Here is a 15,704-nt window from a genome sequence, read left to right as displayed (position 1 = left end):
CTCAGTCCTAGGACCCCAGGATCATGACCTGAGCCGAAGGGAGACACTTTCTACTGATTGAGCCACCCAGGCGCCCCCTTAGTCCTTGCTTCTGACCCTCCCCACACCACCGACCGGGAGCCCCAGGGGGTGGGGCATCATTTCAGGCCCCACCTGCCTAAGGATGGAGGTCTCCCGACAGCCCAATTCCAGCCCCGGCCTAATGAGACCCTCTGCCCCCAGAGCCCACCCTATGCTCAGGAACCAATCCCTGCCCCCAGCATCTTCCCACCAAGCTCACTGAGCAAAATATCAGGAAAGTTGCAAAGGAAGGTCAAAAATTTCAGACACATCTATCTTTATTTGTTTCCTGTCAGAAAAGTTCAAGAATTACACCAAAAAATACTTCAGCCTCTGCTACCTACTGACAAAAATACACCACAAAATTATAAAGCGCTCAGCAGTTTTGCTAGGGACAATTTGTTATTCCGCTTCGGATGACAAATGAATTTACAGGTGACTCGAGGTGGTGGGGTGGGAGGAGGAAAGTCAGATGATAGCATTTGGCAGGATAGTTTGAGCTATGATAGTCTTATTACCCAGCTGTTGTGTATAATAATTTCGGCAACATAGCAAGCCAGGAGAAAATGTCCTTTAAACAGCCTGTCTCAGCTTTGTGGGGAAACGGTACTACATCTCAAATAACCAACCTTCCCAGCCAGTTCTGGCCTGCAGGCCTGGAGCCACATCCCACAGAGTGGGCCTCCTGGACACCTTTGCAGGAGAGCCGTGTGGGAGTACCTGGTGTGGTCCCAGGACAGCAGGAGCCCTGGTCAATGCCAGATGCTGCCCCCTAGTCAGGAGCTTCTAGAACTAGATTGGGGACTTTGGGTGCTTGGCTGACAGCTGTCAGTACAACAGGTGGGCAAAAGACCATCACGTTTTTCAGCTTCCTTTAGGAGTGATTTGGCATTGTTGCAGCTCCAATCTTAAAGTCTCCCTGGCTGTCACCTGAGGTTCCTGGTTATGGCCCTTATCACTCTTCCAATTGTTATTAGTACTTTGGGAAACAAACAAACAAGAATTTTAAAAAGTGGTGCCTGTGCTTATAGCTTGGCCACATGTGATATGCCTGTCCTGTGCCTTGCTTCGTCCTGCATCCTGTCCTCTCCTCTCTCCCTTCCTACTCCTGTTGTCTCTTAAATACAGGCAGTATCCAGGTGTAGATCTAGAAACTCAAGAGAAAGTCTGCCTGCTGCTCAGTGTTTGCTTGTACCTATACATCCCCAGGCGGCCACATGGGTCGGCCCAAGCCCCAGCTCAGATTCCCATATGAATAATTTGTGTTAACTTGGTAAAACACACCCGTGGTGGGTGCTCTTCACTTTGGGTTGTGTGTGTCCAGGCTTCACAATGCCAAAATCAGCCCTCCTCTCCAACTATGCTGGTTCTGACTTCTTGTCTTTCTCTCCTACAGGGCAGAGGCCAACCACATAGCCCCAGCCTGCCTCACTCACATTTCCTGTACCTTCCAAACCCCCTAACTGAAGCTACAGCTTCTCATCTAAGAAGCCCAGAGTCTGTGCTCTCTACTGCCCATCAACGTCTTCCAGGTGCAGCCAGTTTAATCCTTCTTTGTTCATTTTGTTTCTTTTCCATTTTTAAATTTTCCTAACAAGTAATAAGCAGTGGCTTTGAAAATATCTTACATGGGAACAATCAACACGAAACATGCCTTTGTACATAATCCTGACTTGGGGACGAATCAACAATACCAAAGGACAAAAAGAAATATCAATTCAGACAACTCCAGTGCACAATATTTTCGGTGAGTTCCCCACCCACCCACCCCGGCCCCACCCCCACCCCCATATCCCAGGAGTACAGTGGTGTCTTATAACTGGAGCTTGGCTTAGCCAACAGGGGGTCCCCCTGTGTGCCCCCCATTCTGGCTGGGGGTGGGCCTCTAATGGCCCTGGGTCTTGGGAGGCTTGGGCTCATGGATGACAGCAGCCGCCGACAGCCATGGCCCAATGGCCCGAGCAGTGCTCTGCTTGGCCACGCTGTAGTGGCTGATGACCGTGTAGAAGCGGCTTCTGGAGTTGGGGTCCTGGGATGAGTAGTAAGCATCCAGGGAGGCCGGGATACAACGCTTGTGCTGAGGAAGAGAAAGACATAGTCAGGGGGAGCTCAACAGACTACTTCCAACCCAACCTGTACCATGGCCACCCCATCTGGGGGCCACAGCCACAAGAGGCTCTCAGCCAAAGGGCAGGTGATGTCACCTGGCCTGGGCCTGGCACTCAGCACTCTTTGCCCAATATCATCATTATCACCATATCAAAGCTGCCACCTACTCAAAATCAGAAAAAACCAATGCTAGACTGGTGGTTGCTAGAGGCTGGGGGTTGGGGTGAGGGTGAAGGTCGTAAAAGTGGTTAAAAGGCACAAACTTCCAGTTATAAAATAAATAAGCCCTGTGGATGTAATAGACAATGATGACTATAACTAATAACACTGTATTGTATATTTGAAAGTTGCTAAGAGAGTTGATCTTAAACATGCTTCTCATAAGAAAAAAGATTTTTGTAACTGTGTAGTGATGGATGTTACCTAGACTTTTTAAAAAAGATTTTATTTATTTGAGAGAGAGAAAGAGCAAGAAAGCGGGAGAGCATGAGCAGGGGTGGGGGCCATGGGGAGAAGCAGACTCCCCACTGAGCAGGGAGCTGGATGAAGGGCTCAGTCTCAAGAACCTGGGATCATTACCTGAGCTGAAGGTTGACGTTTAACCAAGTGAGCCACCAAGGAGCCCCTGATGTTACCTAGACTTACATTCAAAAATATATGCAAATATCGAATCATCATGCTGATTCTTGAAACTAACCTAATGTTATTACATCAGTTATCCCTCCATTTACAAAAAAGAGAGAAAGAAACCTGATGCTGATACCAATCCAAGGTCCTCTGTTCACTGACTGAGGCTATAGAGGACACTACTAACAGCCCACCAGACCTCTCAATCCACTCATTCACCCATCTCCTGGTTGCTGCTCTGGGTCATTACTCCAGCCTATGGCTGTCTATTTTATTTCTTTGATTTTATATTTGTAACTCCTCTCTCTTTTATCAAAATCTTTGATGCCCAACATTGATTGAATTTCCTATTTGCATTATCGTACAATATATATCAAATGGTCACAAAATAACACTAATACTATGCCCAACAGTTAGATTATTGAATAAACTTTAAGATATCTCTTCAACTTTCTGTATCCTTAGAATATATTCCACTGAGGGTGTACAGTCAATACACTGTACTCATTTGGAATATTTTCTTTTGTACGTTTATGTCCCCAAATTGATATAGAGCTAAGTTTCTTGTTAAACTTGTTTTTAATTTTCAGGAATGACTTCTTTATTTTTTAGATCTGTCAGACATTTACAGATACCAAGGATAAATGGATACATCTTGCTCCTCTTCCCTGTCCCCTCTACTCTCTTCCCTTCCACACATTTTCCTAGTTTTTTCATTTATCCTTCTAGAATTCCTTTCTGAAAATATAAGCAAATATCTTTCCCCTCCCCTTTTCTCACACAAAGGCAGTGCCTTTTTTTCTTCATTACTATCCTGGGGGATATTCCAGATCCAGGTCTGGAGACCTCCCTCACCTGTTTTCATGGTTGCACAGAAATCCCTTGTGTGAACACGGCATCATTCATTCAACTGTTCCCTCCTGAGACTTTTGCCTTTTTGAGAATCTCAGTTTTCAACTACTAGGAATGTAGTCTGAGAAAGTCACATTGTAGACTGAAGGATACGTGTTTCCAAGGCAGAACATTCCCCATTTGACTCCTTCACTTAGGAATGTAATGTGATGATATAGAAAACTCTCTTACCCTACACATTCTTACCCTATTTCCTCATATGTAAAATGGGAGCAAGAAAACCTATTTTTCAGAATGCATGTGCAGCTCAATTGAGATAATATTTATGAAAATATCTAGGAAAGGGTGTGACTTAGATGCTCAGTAATGGCAATTTATAAATACTTGTATCACCTGTTTTTGCTGTAGAACAGATTCTGTCTTTATTACAACTAATATTCATTGAGAGCCCATTGTCTAATAGGTCCTTTGCTAACTTAAATTCTCTCCCTAAGGCCTCACAAAAATCCTGCAGGAAGGTATTACCAGTGCCCATATTGCAGGTAAGAGAACTGAGGTTCAGAGGGATAAGAAGATGCCCCAAAGTCATGCAACTGGTTGGGTTCTTCAAGGGAAGGAGATCCGAGCAGAGTTCAGCAGGAAAGGCCCAAGAGAAGGACTCAGGACACCTCTAAAGCACCCACTCCTACCACAGGAGCTGGGAATCAGACATCAAACCAGGAAGAATGGTGCCAAAGCAGAGCCTTGTGAAGATGGACCCACCTATGTCAAGCAGAGGCAAGCTCTCCCTGACTCCTGACCTCCAGCCTGAAGTTGGACAACCTCCTGACTCCTGACTCTGGAGAGCACCATTTGGGAGGAGGAATTCTACTGCCTACTGGAAGGACACCAAGTCCTTTGTTAAAGTCCTTTCCTGACACATACTACATCTTAAATAGTCTGCAGGAGGTTGCCTGAATTTGGATTCCAGTGAAAAGAAGACACTGATAAACCCTTCAATTGAAGTTGGCCATCACCTGGGGCCACTCACCTGCCAGAAGCCCCTTACCTTATAGACAAATCCCTCTGGGCAGCTGTGGTCATAGGTGAAGGCTTTGTAAACCACCAGAAACACGATGCAGGCAAGGAAAGCGAGGGCCAGGCTGACAAGAATGGTGACCTGGAGGAAAACAGAGTTGAGAGTCATCCAGCCTCAGCCCTACCTGCCTTCAGCCTGGCACACAGGCAGGCTTGGAATTGTGGAGCTGGTAGGCAATGTGGTAGGTCAGAAAGAACAGGAGCGGCCTGGGGCCAGAAGAACTGGCTGTCTCACTCTGTCACTAACTTGGGGTATGACCTGGAGCAAAGCACCTGTACTCTTTAGGCCTCAGTTTCCCCCTTCTGCTACATACTTTCTGAAGCTCTCTCTTGGCCAATGTGTGATTTACCCCCTCGTTTAGTTGTCCTGATTTTGTTTTCCTGATTTTGTTCACTTTTCCTGTTAAGTGTGTGTGTGCTCAGGTGCAAAGGCTGCGGGGGTGGGGGGTGGGGTGGGGGGAATCATTAATCTGTCACTGTAATCATCTGTCACTTCCAGAGTTTCTGCCTTCCATCACCACCTCCCTCCCTACCACTACTGAATTCCAATCTCAGATGCAACTGCCTCTTTCACCTCCACTTGGACATGCAGTAGGCACCTTAGACACATTACCAAACCAATCCCCTGCTCCTCGCCATCCCACATCTGTTCCATCTACATTTTTTACCCACCTCCACCTTTACAATCACTCAGGCCAAAAATCTTGGAGTCATCCTTGACTCTTTTTCTCATATTCCACACCCAATCTACAGTGGATTGCTATGGTTTCTGCCTTCAAATACATCCACAGTCTGATGGCCTCTGAGCTCCCGGCCATCTTCAACCCAGCCGAGTCATCCCCATCTCTCACCTGCAGTCCCAAAGCAGCCTCTGACTAGCAGCCTTCTCGACCCCTACAATGTGGTCACATGCAGCAGTGACCCAGTAGGTCCTTTCAAAATCTAAGTCAGGGTATGTCTCTTCTCCCCTCAAAAGCACCTCATGGTCTCCAAATTGCTCACAGTGAAAGCCTGGCTCCTAACCATTATCTACAAGCAAGATTTAAAGAAAATAATACAACACTAAACAGACAAGATTTACCAGAAAGGAGTAAATGGCTAATTTCAGAGGCACCTCCAGGCTTGCACTGGCCCCTTCCCACTCCCCATGTAGAAAGTGGTAGTGTAGTCACCATGACATGGAGCACCTAGTGTAACAAGCAGAATTTTTTTCATGCTGTTTTTAAAAGCTGGTGGCTTTTTTAACAAGTTGGCCCAGAAATATGGGAGAATTACCTCTCGTGGAGAGGTTTCTTCTGATTCAGAAGAAAAATAAAATCAACCTTGAGGATCCCCACCCTCTCCTTCCCATCCCAGGGCATGTTTATAAGACCAGAGGAGACAGAAGTCTATGTTGCTCCAAATGAATGGAGTTGTTTGTTGGCAGCATTATTTTTTAAATTTTTATTTATTTATTCATGAGAGACAGAGAGAGAGAGAGAGAAGCAGAGACACAGGCAGAGGGAGAAGCAGGCTCCATGCGGGGAGCCCAATGTGGGACTCGATCCCAGGACCCCAGGATCACAACCTGAGCCAAAGGCAGACATTCAACCACTGAACCACCCAGGCGTCCCTGACGGCAGCATTAAATACTGGGTGGGAGGCATTTGAAAAGGACAAGTGGAAGATGGAGATGTGAGGTGTCCCTCCAAACCCAATGGGCAGACCCTGTCTGTGAGAAGTACCCTATGCATATATGTATGAAGTTCTAGGACAATGTGCTATTATGATATAAGAAACATATATATTTGGGTCTTGTTCACAATTCCTGGCACACAGCTCCTAAAAAGCTTATAATTTCCTAAATTATAGGAGCACTAGAAGCATCTTTTGTTCTAATATTTGGGTTTTATGCCCAGTCCCTGAAATAGCCCAGATCCAAAGAGATGAAAGGAGTGTCTTTTATTATTCATAAGGAGCCCCTTGCAAACACACCTGAATTTGTTAGTGACATGACTTTTGGAAAGCCTCTAAGGATGGGGGCCATTTGTAAGGGAGCCAGCCATATGATTAGAGGGTTGGAACTTTCGACCCCACCTCTTCACCCATGGGGAGAGGAGAGATTGAGTTCAATCACTAATGGCCAATGATTTCATCAATTATGCCAATGATTTCATCAATCATGTAATAAAGCCTATACAAAAACCTTAACTGAAGGGATTTACAGAGTTTCCAGGCTGGTGAACAAGAATGCGTCCATATTCCGGGTGTGTGGCTCATTCTGTTACTCTACACAGGGACAGAAGCTCTTGTGCTTCCTTCCACACTTGGCCATGTGTATCTCCTCAGGGGGCTGTTCATTTGTATCCTTTGTAATAAATCAATAATACTAAGTAAAACGCTTTCCTGAGTTCTGTGACCTGTTCCAACAAATTATTAAAACTGAGGAGGAGGTGGTAGGAGATCCCGATGAAGAGCCACTTGTTCAGGAACACAGATACAGCCTGGGACTTGGAACTGGCATCTGAATCAGGCAGTCTGTTGGGACTGAGCCCTTAACTTGTGGGGTGGGCACTCACTCCAGCAGCTAGTGTCAGAGTTGAGTTAAACTATAGAACATCTAGTCACTGTCCACTGAGAATTGCAGAATTACCTGGTGTGGGAAAAACCTCACACATTTGATGTCAGAAGTGTGGTGGAAGAATGGAGAAAAAGTACTTTTTCCTTTTAGATGGTGACATGGAAAATTCACTTCTTTTTTTAAGATTTTTTATTTATTCATTTGAGAAAGAGAGAGAGAAAGCACAAACAGGGGGAGAAGCAGAGGGAGAGAGAGAAGCAGACTCCCTGCTAAGCTGGACCTGGAGATCATGACCTGAGCTGAAAGCGGACACCCAACCATCTGAGCCACCCCAGTGCCCCTGCAATATTCACTTCTAAACTCTTGTCAGCACAGTGCGATGTTTGCTCTCTCCATTTGCACACTGAACTCTCAGTCTGTTGCACCCTCATCAGCCTCCTGCCCAAGATTGGGGTGGTGGTAGGGTGGGATGGGGAAGTGCAGAGATCAGACTGGAATCACCCATGTAGGATGTGGAGAGAGATAACGATGTCAGAGGAGGCTGGAACCTGAAGCAAGAGATGCCCCAAATATGCATACACCCCCCCTAGGGACCTTGAAAATAGTATCTGATTAGTAGAGGGAAGGGCGCCACCACAGACCACTCGCTATGCTAAGGACTAGGAATACCTAGTCAGCAAATGTTTGGAGTATAGAGGTAAAGAATCTTAAATGCCCAGATTTCCCAATAGCCAAGGGTAGAAACAGCCCAAATGTCCATCAACTAATAAATGAATAAGTACATTGTCCATCCATATAATAGAATATTATTCATCCATAAAAAGGAATGAGGTACTGGTAGATAGTACAAATGTAAACATGGACCTTGGACCTTGCAAACATGCCAAATGAAAGACACCAGACATAAAAGGCCACATAATGTATGATTCCATTTATAGAAATATCCAGAATAGGTCAGTTTGTAGAGACAGAATGCTGATTGGTGGTTGCCAGGGGTTGGGGGTGAGGGGAAGCTGGGAATGACAGCCATGGAAACAGTTTCTGTTTGGGGTGATGTTTTGGAATTAGGTAGGGGTGGTACTTGCACACTGTTGTGAATGCACTAAATGGCATTGAATTTTTCACTTTAGTTAATTCATATATGAAATTTACCTCAATTTTTAAAAAGTTCCCAGAGCCCAGGCTGATTCTTTCCATCAAAAGGGCCTTAAAGTCCTGCTGGTATGCCCTACCAGAGCCATGTATGAGACTGAGACACAGACATCCTTGTAGGCACGTCCATGGACAAAGGACAGCTGCATACCTCACCTGTGCCAAGGAGAGAATAGGGGCCTGCAGCCCCACCCTACCACCACTGCCAGTTTGATTCAGGGACTGGGGCAGCCCCTGGAAAGCCCCATCCTAATGTGACCTGAGTGAGCAGAGACCCAGTCTCTTGCCTGACCCAGCAGGGGCGTCCCTGGGTCAGCAGCGTGTTGGTGAAGAGGAGGAGACACTGAGATCTGGAACAGGGCCCAGCACACCTGTCCATGGGGCACATTCCCCTTAAGGGGAGGGGGGCTCTTCCCTTCCTAACACCCCTGAGTTAAGCCCTCTTATGCCCTCACCTAGTAGGGGTAGGGTCTGATTCACCACAGTACTCCCAGAGCTCAACAGGTAAGCACAGTAAATGTTTCTGGAACAAGAAAAAAGAGGGAGGGAGTCAAGGAGAGAGGGAGGGAAGGAAGATCTTGTAAGATTCAATGCTGAAATGCCAAGCTTGCAACCACTATGGTAGACTCCGATTTATTGGCTCAGGGATGGTAGGTCCAGGACATGGGCAGTCTTATGAACTCCCAGAGTATGATTATAATATACAATCAAGGACGAGGACAACCGCTCTAGTATGACTAGGTCTGAGTGGTTCTCAAGCTGGCTACACTTTCTTAGAATATCCTGGGCAGCATTTTAAACAATCCTGATGCTCTGAACCTGCCCCAGAACAATGACACCAAAGTCTCTGATGGGAGAGTCCAAGCCCCAAGGTGGTCGTCATGCACAGGCAGTGCTGAGAAGAGTGTAGCACATAGACACCGGGCAGGGTGCCCTATATCACTGCCAGAGACAAGCGTCTGGTGCTGGAGAAGGATTCCAGGAACACAGCCCACCCAAGGGATTATGCTGAGCGAGGCTAACTCCTGCCATGTGTTTCAGAGCCCCACAATAAGGCTGAGCAGAGACCATTTAAAGGAAAGTGGGCTTTGCCTCCCTGTCCTGAATCTTGATAACTTCTGCAGCAGGAGGTCCTAAGAGCCTGTGGAGGTCAGAAAATACAGGGCTGTGACCAAGCACAGGCCCTCCCTTGGAGCCTCACAGCCTACAGGGTGAGGGAAAGGTGGACAGATGGATGTGGGCACATGCAGCACAGATGCACCATGAGTGAGGGCATCTGCACAGGGGAGCCTGGAGGTAAGGGATCCTGGGAGGCCTCCTGGGGGAGGCAATGTTGGAAGTAACTTCAGGGAAGAATGCTACGATAGGAAAGGAAAAAGGTTCTGAGCGGAGGAGAAAAAAAACATCATATGGTTTGACATGGCTGGCCAGAGGATGCAAGAGAGCAGGAGAGAGGTCTGGGGCAATGAGTAGGTGGCAAGAGGACAGAGAAGGAGGGACCAGGCTAAAACTTGGACTTTATCCCCAGGGTAACAGGGAGCCCCTGAAGGTGGTTTTTTTAAAATATTTTATTTATTTATTCATGAGAGACACAGAGAGAGAGGCAGAGACATAGGCAGAGGGAGAAGCAGGCTCCCTAAGGGGAGCCTGGTGCAGGACTCGATCCCAGGATCCCAGGATCACCACCTGAGCCAAAGGCAGATGTTCTACCACTGAGCCACCAGGTTGCCCAACCCCCCACCCCTGGAAGGTTTTGAGGAGGGAAGTGAGAGGATATAAATTATGCTTTGGAAATATGTCTCTGGAGGCAACATGGAGGCAGGCTTGCAGGAGTGTGGCTAGAGGCAGAGAGGCCAGTGGGAAGGCTGATGCACTAGGGCATGCCTCAAATGCTGAAGCTGAACTTGAGGCAGGGGGGATGGAAGGGGTGCATGGTTTGAGAAGCTCCTAGGAGGTGAGCAGAGTGATGTGAGAGGGGAGGAGGGGGGTGCTGACTTTGGGGACAAAGGGTGACATTTGCGCTGGTCTAGATTCTTGGAAACAGCATTGTTGGAAGAGAAGCAGGGAGTAGACCAAGGTTTCTAATTGGGTACCTGGGTGAGATACTCCCTGAGGAGGGCTCCCCACGGGGCCTCCTGTGGAACTGGCCATCCTCAGCTGGCCTCTCCCTTTCTGACAGATAATTAGTGCTTTGGTCCCTACAGTAAAACTCCCAGCACAGAGGGGGGAGCCTCGGAGAGGACTCCAGAGAGAGGCTCCTACTTCCCCACAAAGCACCTTGCAATGTGAAAGCCTGGCTGCAGATCAGTATTGACTGGATTTGTACAACCTCAGAGAGGTCCTACAGCCCTCAGCTTCACTTCCTGATGTAACAGCCTGGATCTAGAAATAGGTCCCGTGCTAAATTTGGGTTTCTTGAGAGGTGCGGTCCTCATCACTGGACATAGCTCCTGCTCCCTGTCTCTAGGCCCACCCTTCACACACTCATCCATGCATCCACTCAGCACACTTTTATGAAGGGCGCACAGGAAGCCAGATGCTGCTATATAGTCCTAAATTCGGGAACTTATAGCAAAAACAGGGTCAGACTCTGAACAAGCAAAATCATAAAGAAATAATTATAAAACAAGCCCTGAGTGGGATCTGGAACAGCACATACCAGGGGTAGGGTGGTCCAGGGTGAGAGAAGGAGCCCTGCACAAGAAGTCTCTGGCCAGAGTGGTTCAGGATGAGGCACCAGTCCAAAGACCCATAAAAGGAGTAGCTGGGTCCTAGTGGATCTGGAAGGAGCAGTGTAGCTGAGACAGGGAACAAGGGGAGAGAATGCCGGGATGAGGTGCCACTGGGCTTTGAGACCTAAGTCACCTTTGTCCCGCCCAGGAGACCCACTTCCCACAACATCCATCCCATGCTTTCAGGTAACATTCTGCTCAGCCTGGCCTTTTAGGGTCAACCTGGCCTATCTCTGCCACCTCCAGCCACTTGGGCCACCACTCCCTGGCTCGCACGGTCCCCTCCAGCCATGACCAGCCCACCGAACACTCTAGCACTTGCGCTTCTCAGCCTGGGACTCCTGCGTGTCCTTTCTCATCATGGAGGATGGCTCCTCAAGCCTTCCAATCTAGTCCTGCTATCCTTTCCTGGCCCAGCTCTGAACCAGCACCTGCTTCGGCTGTTCTGAGGGTGCTCCTTCTGTTATCATGACCTTTTCATACCTCTGAATCCTCCCTTTGCTGGGGAATGCCTTGGGCAGCGAGCATATCTCATCCTTTACTCTATGCTCGGCACCAGGACTCCTACAGAGTGGGGCCAGTAAACATCTCCTGAACTGAAATGTTGAATCGAAGTAAGGCCACACAGTGTGTGTGTGCACACACATACACAAACACTCTTCCCCAGATATGCACAAGCAGATGGATGTGCGACCTGGTCCAAACCACATTGTGTTTATCTAGGATAGAGCACTGAGATACCTGCACTTGGCCTTCTGTTCTTTTCCATCTCCTATTCTCAATCCCACCCACCACAAACCCTAATACATGCTCAAACAAGAGCATCTTACCCTTGGAGCCAGAATCTAGGCTGGGATCTGCTAAGGCCTGTCTAAGATTTCTCCTTATGTTTTTGAGCACAGGTCAGAGAGAAAACAGAGAAAGAGCTCAACACAGAGTATGCAGTTCACAACTCCAGCAAATCTGTGCCAGGACAGGAGCCATAGTGACCACCCACCATGGGCTGTACATTCATACAGTGATAGTAGCAGCAGTAGTAAGAATGATATTAATCATAGGTGCTGGGGCACCTGGGTGGCTCAGTTGGTTGAACATCTGCCTTTGGCTCAGGTCACGATCACAGGTCCTGGGATTGAGCCCCACGTTGGGCTCCTTGGTCAGCAGGGAGTCTGCTTCTCCCTCTCCCTTTGTCCCTCCCCCTCACTTGTACGCTCTCTCTCTCTCTCTCTCAAATAAATAAATAATACCTTTTTTTAAAAATCATAGGTGTTAAGAGTTATTGGGAACTTACTGTATACTAATATTGGCACAATCACATACCGTAAGTAGAATTATTATGCCCACTTTGCTGGTGGAGAAACTGAGGCTCTGACAGGTTAAGTGACTTGCCCAAGGTCCCACAGTGATTGGTAAAAGATAGGTTCAGACAATACACAGAGGCATCTCAGGAACACCATGAATTCTTCATTCCAGGACCAGCCCCGGTGTCTTCTACTTCAGTCAGATGTGCGTTCAGCAAACCCACCCCCGACCCCCACCACCCTGGGCCTCAGCCCTTCCCTCCACTGTCTGGATGCACCCTGTTTCCCCACTCCCATGCCCTTGTACTTGCTGGTCCTGCTGCTCATTCTAGGCCCAGATCAAGCATCTCCTCTTCCCGGGAAGTCTTCCCCAAAAGTCTTCAGGCAGTATTCAGCACCTCCCCTGTCTGCTCACAGTTCCCTGACACTTCTCTTTTTTTTTTTTTTTTTTTTTAAGATTTTATTTATTTATTCTTCAGAGATACACAGAGAGAAAGAGAGGTAGAGACACAGGCAGAGGGAGAAGCAGGCTCCATGCACCAGGAGCCCGACGTGGGATTCGATCCCGGGTCTCCAGGATCGCGCCCTGGGCCAAAGGCAGGCGCTAAACTGCTGTGCCACCCAGGGATCCCCCCTGACACTTTTCTTAGTGCACCATAATAAACCACCATGGTCTGCTTTCCCTCTTGAGAGGTAGTATGGAATAATATGGCACATTTCCATTTACTAAGCACTGTTTATGTGCCAGACACCATTCTTGGCACCAGACATGGATTTATTCTTGTAAACCTCACAACAGCCCTTCATCTTCATTGTTTTATTTTTTTAAGATTTTATTTATTTATTCATGAGAGACAGAGAGAGAGAGGCAGAGGCACAGGCAGAAGGAGAAGCAGGCTCCATACAGGGAGCCTGATGCAGGACTCCAACCCGGGTCTCCAGGATCACGCTCTGGGCCGAAGGCAGATGTTAAACTGCTGAGCTACCCAGGGATTCCCCATCTTCATTGTTTTAGATGAGGTGATGAAGGTACAGAATGGTTACCCAATTTTCTCAGAATCACACAGCTAATTAAATAATATAGTCCAGAGTCTAATTCAGTGAAGTATTAATGTGGGCTCTTAGCCCATGCTGTATTCCTCGTTAAGCATTTATTCACTAAATATTAGCTGAGCCCCTACAATATGCCAGAAATAATTCTACACATTGGCATAAGCTGAGGAAGACAAAGACCCTGCTTTCATAAAGTTTACCTCTCATCCCTTTGAGTGAGGCTCCTTTTCTGTAAAAGGGAATAATAATAGTATCTGCCTGTCAAGAGTTCTAAGATTAAATCAGATAATGCATGTGAAACCTTGTTGTGAGTTGAATAGTGGTCCCCCAAGACATACGTCCATGTCGTCACCTCTGGAACCTGTAAATATGGCCTTATTTGGACATGAAGTCTTTGTAGATGTAATTAAGTTAAAGATTTTAAGATGAAATCATCCTGGATTATGCAGGTGGGCTCTAAATCCAAGAACAAGTGCCCTTAAAAGAGACATACAGAGGAAGACAAACACACAGAACAGGGGGCCATTTGAAGGAAGAGGCAGAAATTGGAATACAAGCTGAGGAGCACCTGGAGTCACCAGAATGTGGAAGCAAGGAAAGACTCTTCAGAGAGTGCAGTACCCTGCCTGGATTTTGGACTTCTGGTCTCCAGAGCTGTGAGAATAAGTTTCTATTGCATTAAGCCACATGGTCTGTGGCGATTTGTTATGCCAGACCTAGGAAACTGATATAGTGCCCTCCCACAGCCTGGCAGTGATACAAACAAGAGCTCCTTGATTTCTCCATATCATCTGCCATGTTCCTCCACGTGCACTCCAAAAGCTCCAACCCCTCAGGAAGACTGCCATTTTCCTCAACATGTGTTGCTCTTGTGCACCTTTTCAGCCTTTCCTCTCTTAGTGAGCACCTAGTCATGCTTCAAAACCCAACTCACAGCATGTTGCCTTCCCTGACAAGCCTTCCATTGCCTACTTGTGCTCTCACCATACTGTTTTTCCTCTAACACTTAGCACTGAGCCTGCATATCATGATTGTCTATTCTATTAGAATAGAATGTGTAGAATGTGTGTATCATGGAGCAGGAACCATATCTTGTTTGCCTCTGTAGTCCCAGCTATTGGCTCATGAGCTGGCACTGGGTAGAGAGGATGCTAATGCATATCCCACATTCCCTACCCCACATACCCTTTCTCATCTTTGGCACAAAGCACTACAAGTAGTGAATTTTTCGGGGCCCTTCTTAACTATTTCACAGCTTGCAGGGTGACTGGATAAAATCACTGCCTAAGGTTATCTGGAGTAGTTCATCTGGTGCGGGAAGAATTATTGGTTGCCCCTGAAGCGATCTCCTTGTCTTTCTGCTGTGCCCATCAAAGATGAGAGGCTTCTCTCTGATGGCTGGGAGGACTGGCCCTGCATTCTCGGCAATATCCATGAAGTTCTTTACAGTAGTGGTGGCCTCATCTAAATAGGGCTGTCCGCCTACATCTGCCTCTGATGAACTGTGGGATCTTGGGCACGATGCTTCACCCCTCTGAGCCCATTTCCTTATCTGTTAAATAGGGACAAAACTCTTAGCCTACAGAACTGCTGTGAGGATTAATTGAGATGATGCCTGTAAAATTGCCCAGGGTTGTCCTGGTATACAGACTTAACCAACAATAGCAACCACTTACTGATCATTCAGTAAATGCACCAGGTACTATGTCCAGCACTTTGTATGTATTATCTTTTTAAAATCTTTCATGAGAACCCTATAAGCCCAGTTATTGCCCCCATTTTACAGCTGTGTAAACAAAGGCACAGGTACACAGTGTAGCCTGCCCGAAGCTGCAGAGCTTGATTGGAACTCTGGAATATCTGATTCTGAAGTTCTCAGTACTAAGCACTGCTTTAAACACACTTTTGGTAAATATTTCTCTGTCCTGCTGCTGCCTTTGCTTGCAATAATGCAATGAAACAAGACAATATGTACTATAAATTCATTCTAGGGGGTATGTCACCTACATGTTGAAATCCCAGGAGTTAGGAAGACAGAAGAGAAGAACAAAACCCTCTTACTGTCTGCCAAGCCAGGACACTGATCTAGGATCCTCCTGATGGCAGGAAATAAAAATTTCATTCACATTCATGTACTGCAGCCTCATGGCATCACAATGCCCAGTAAACCACCCTTTTTAT

The 15,704-nt window shown here is 47.0% G+C and overlaps 1 protein-coding gene across 5 annotated transcripts in view; it reads right to left on the bottom strand.

Moving 5' to 3' along the window:
* Nucleotides 1-320: 320 nt before the first annotated feature.
* NSG2 (neuronal vesicle trafficking associated 2) overlaps nucleotides 321-15,704 on the bottom strand; it is a 100,613-nt gene continuing 85,229 nt past the window's right edge. For 4 of the 5 annotated variants that reach the window (XM_041748770.1, XM_041748769.1, XM_041748767.1 and 1 more), the window contains 2 exons: nucleotides 4,697-4,807; nucleotides 321-2,137 (listed from right to left, as the gene is read on the bottom strand). In XM_041748770.1, coding sequence (XP_041604704.1) covers nucleotides 1,946-2,137; nucleotides 4,697-4,807 — 303 coding nt within the window. In that variant the 3' untranslated portion in view covers nucleotides 321-1,945. The remainder of the gene's footprint in view (nucleotides 2,138-4,696; nucleotides 4,808-15,704) is intronic. The other variant, XM_041748772.1, reaches the window with a different exon arrangement.

This window comes from Vulpes lagopus, chromosome 3 (assembly GCF_018345385.1).
Source record: "Vulpes lagopus strain Blue_001 chromosome 3, ASM1834538v1, whole genome shotgun sequence".
In the NCBI taxonomy this organism is placed as follows: domain Eukaryota; kingdom Metazoa; phylum Chordata; class Mammalia; order Carnivora; family Canidae; genus Vulpes; species Vulpes lagopus.
Note: the sequence above shows the minus strand (reverse complement) of the source record. Positions and strands in the feature narration are given on the sequence as shown.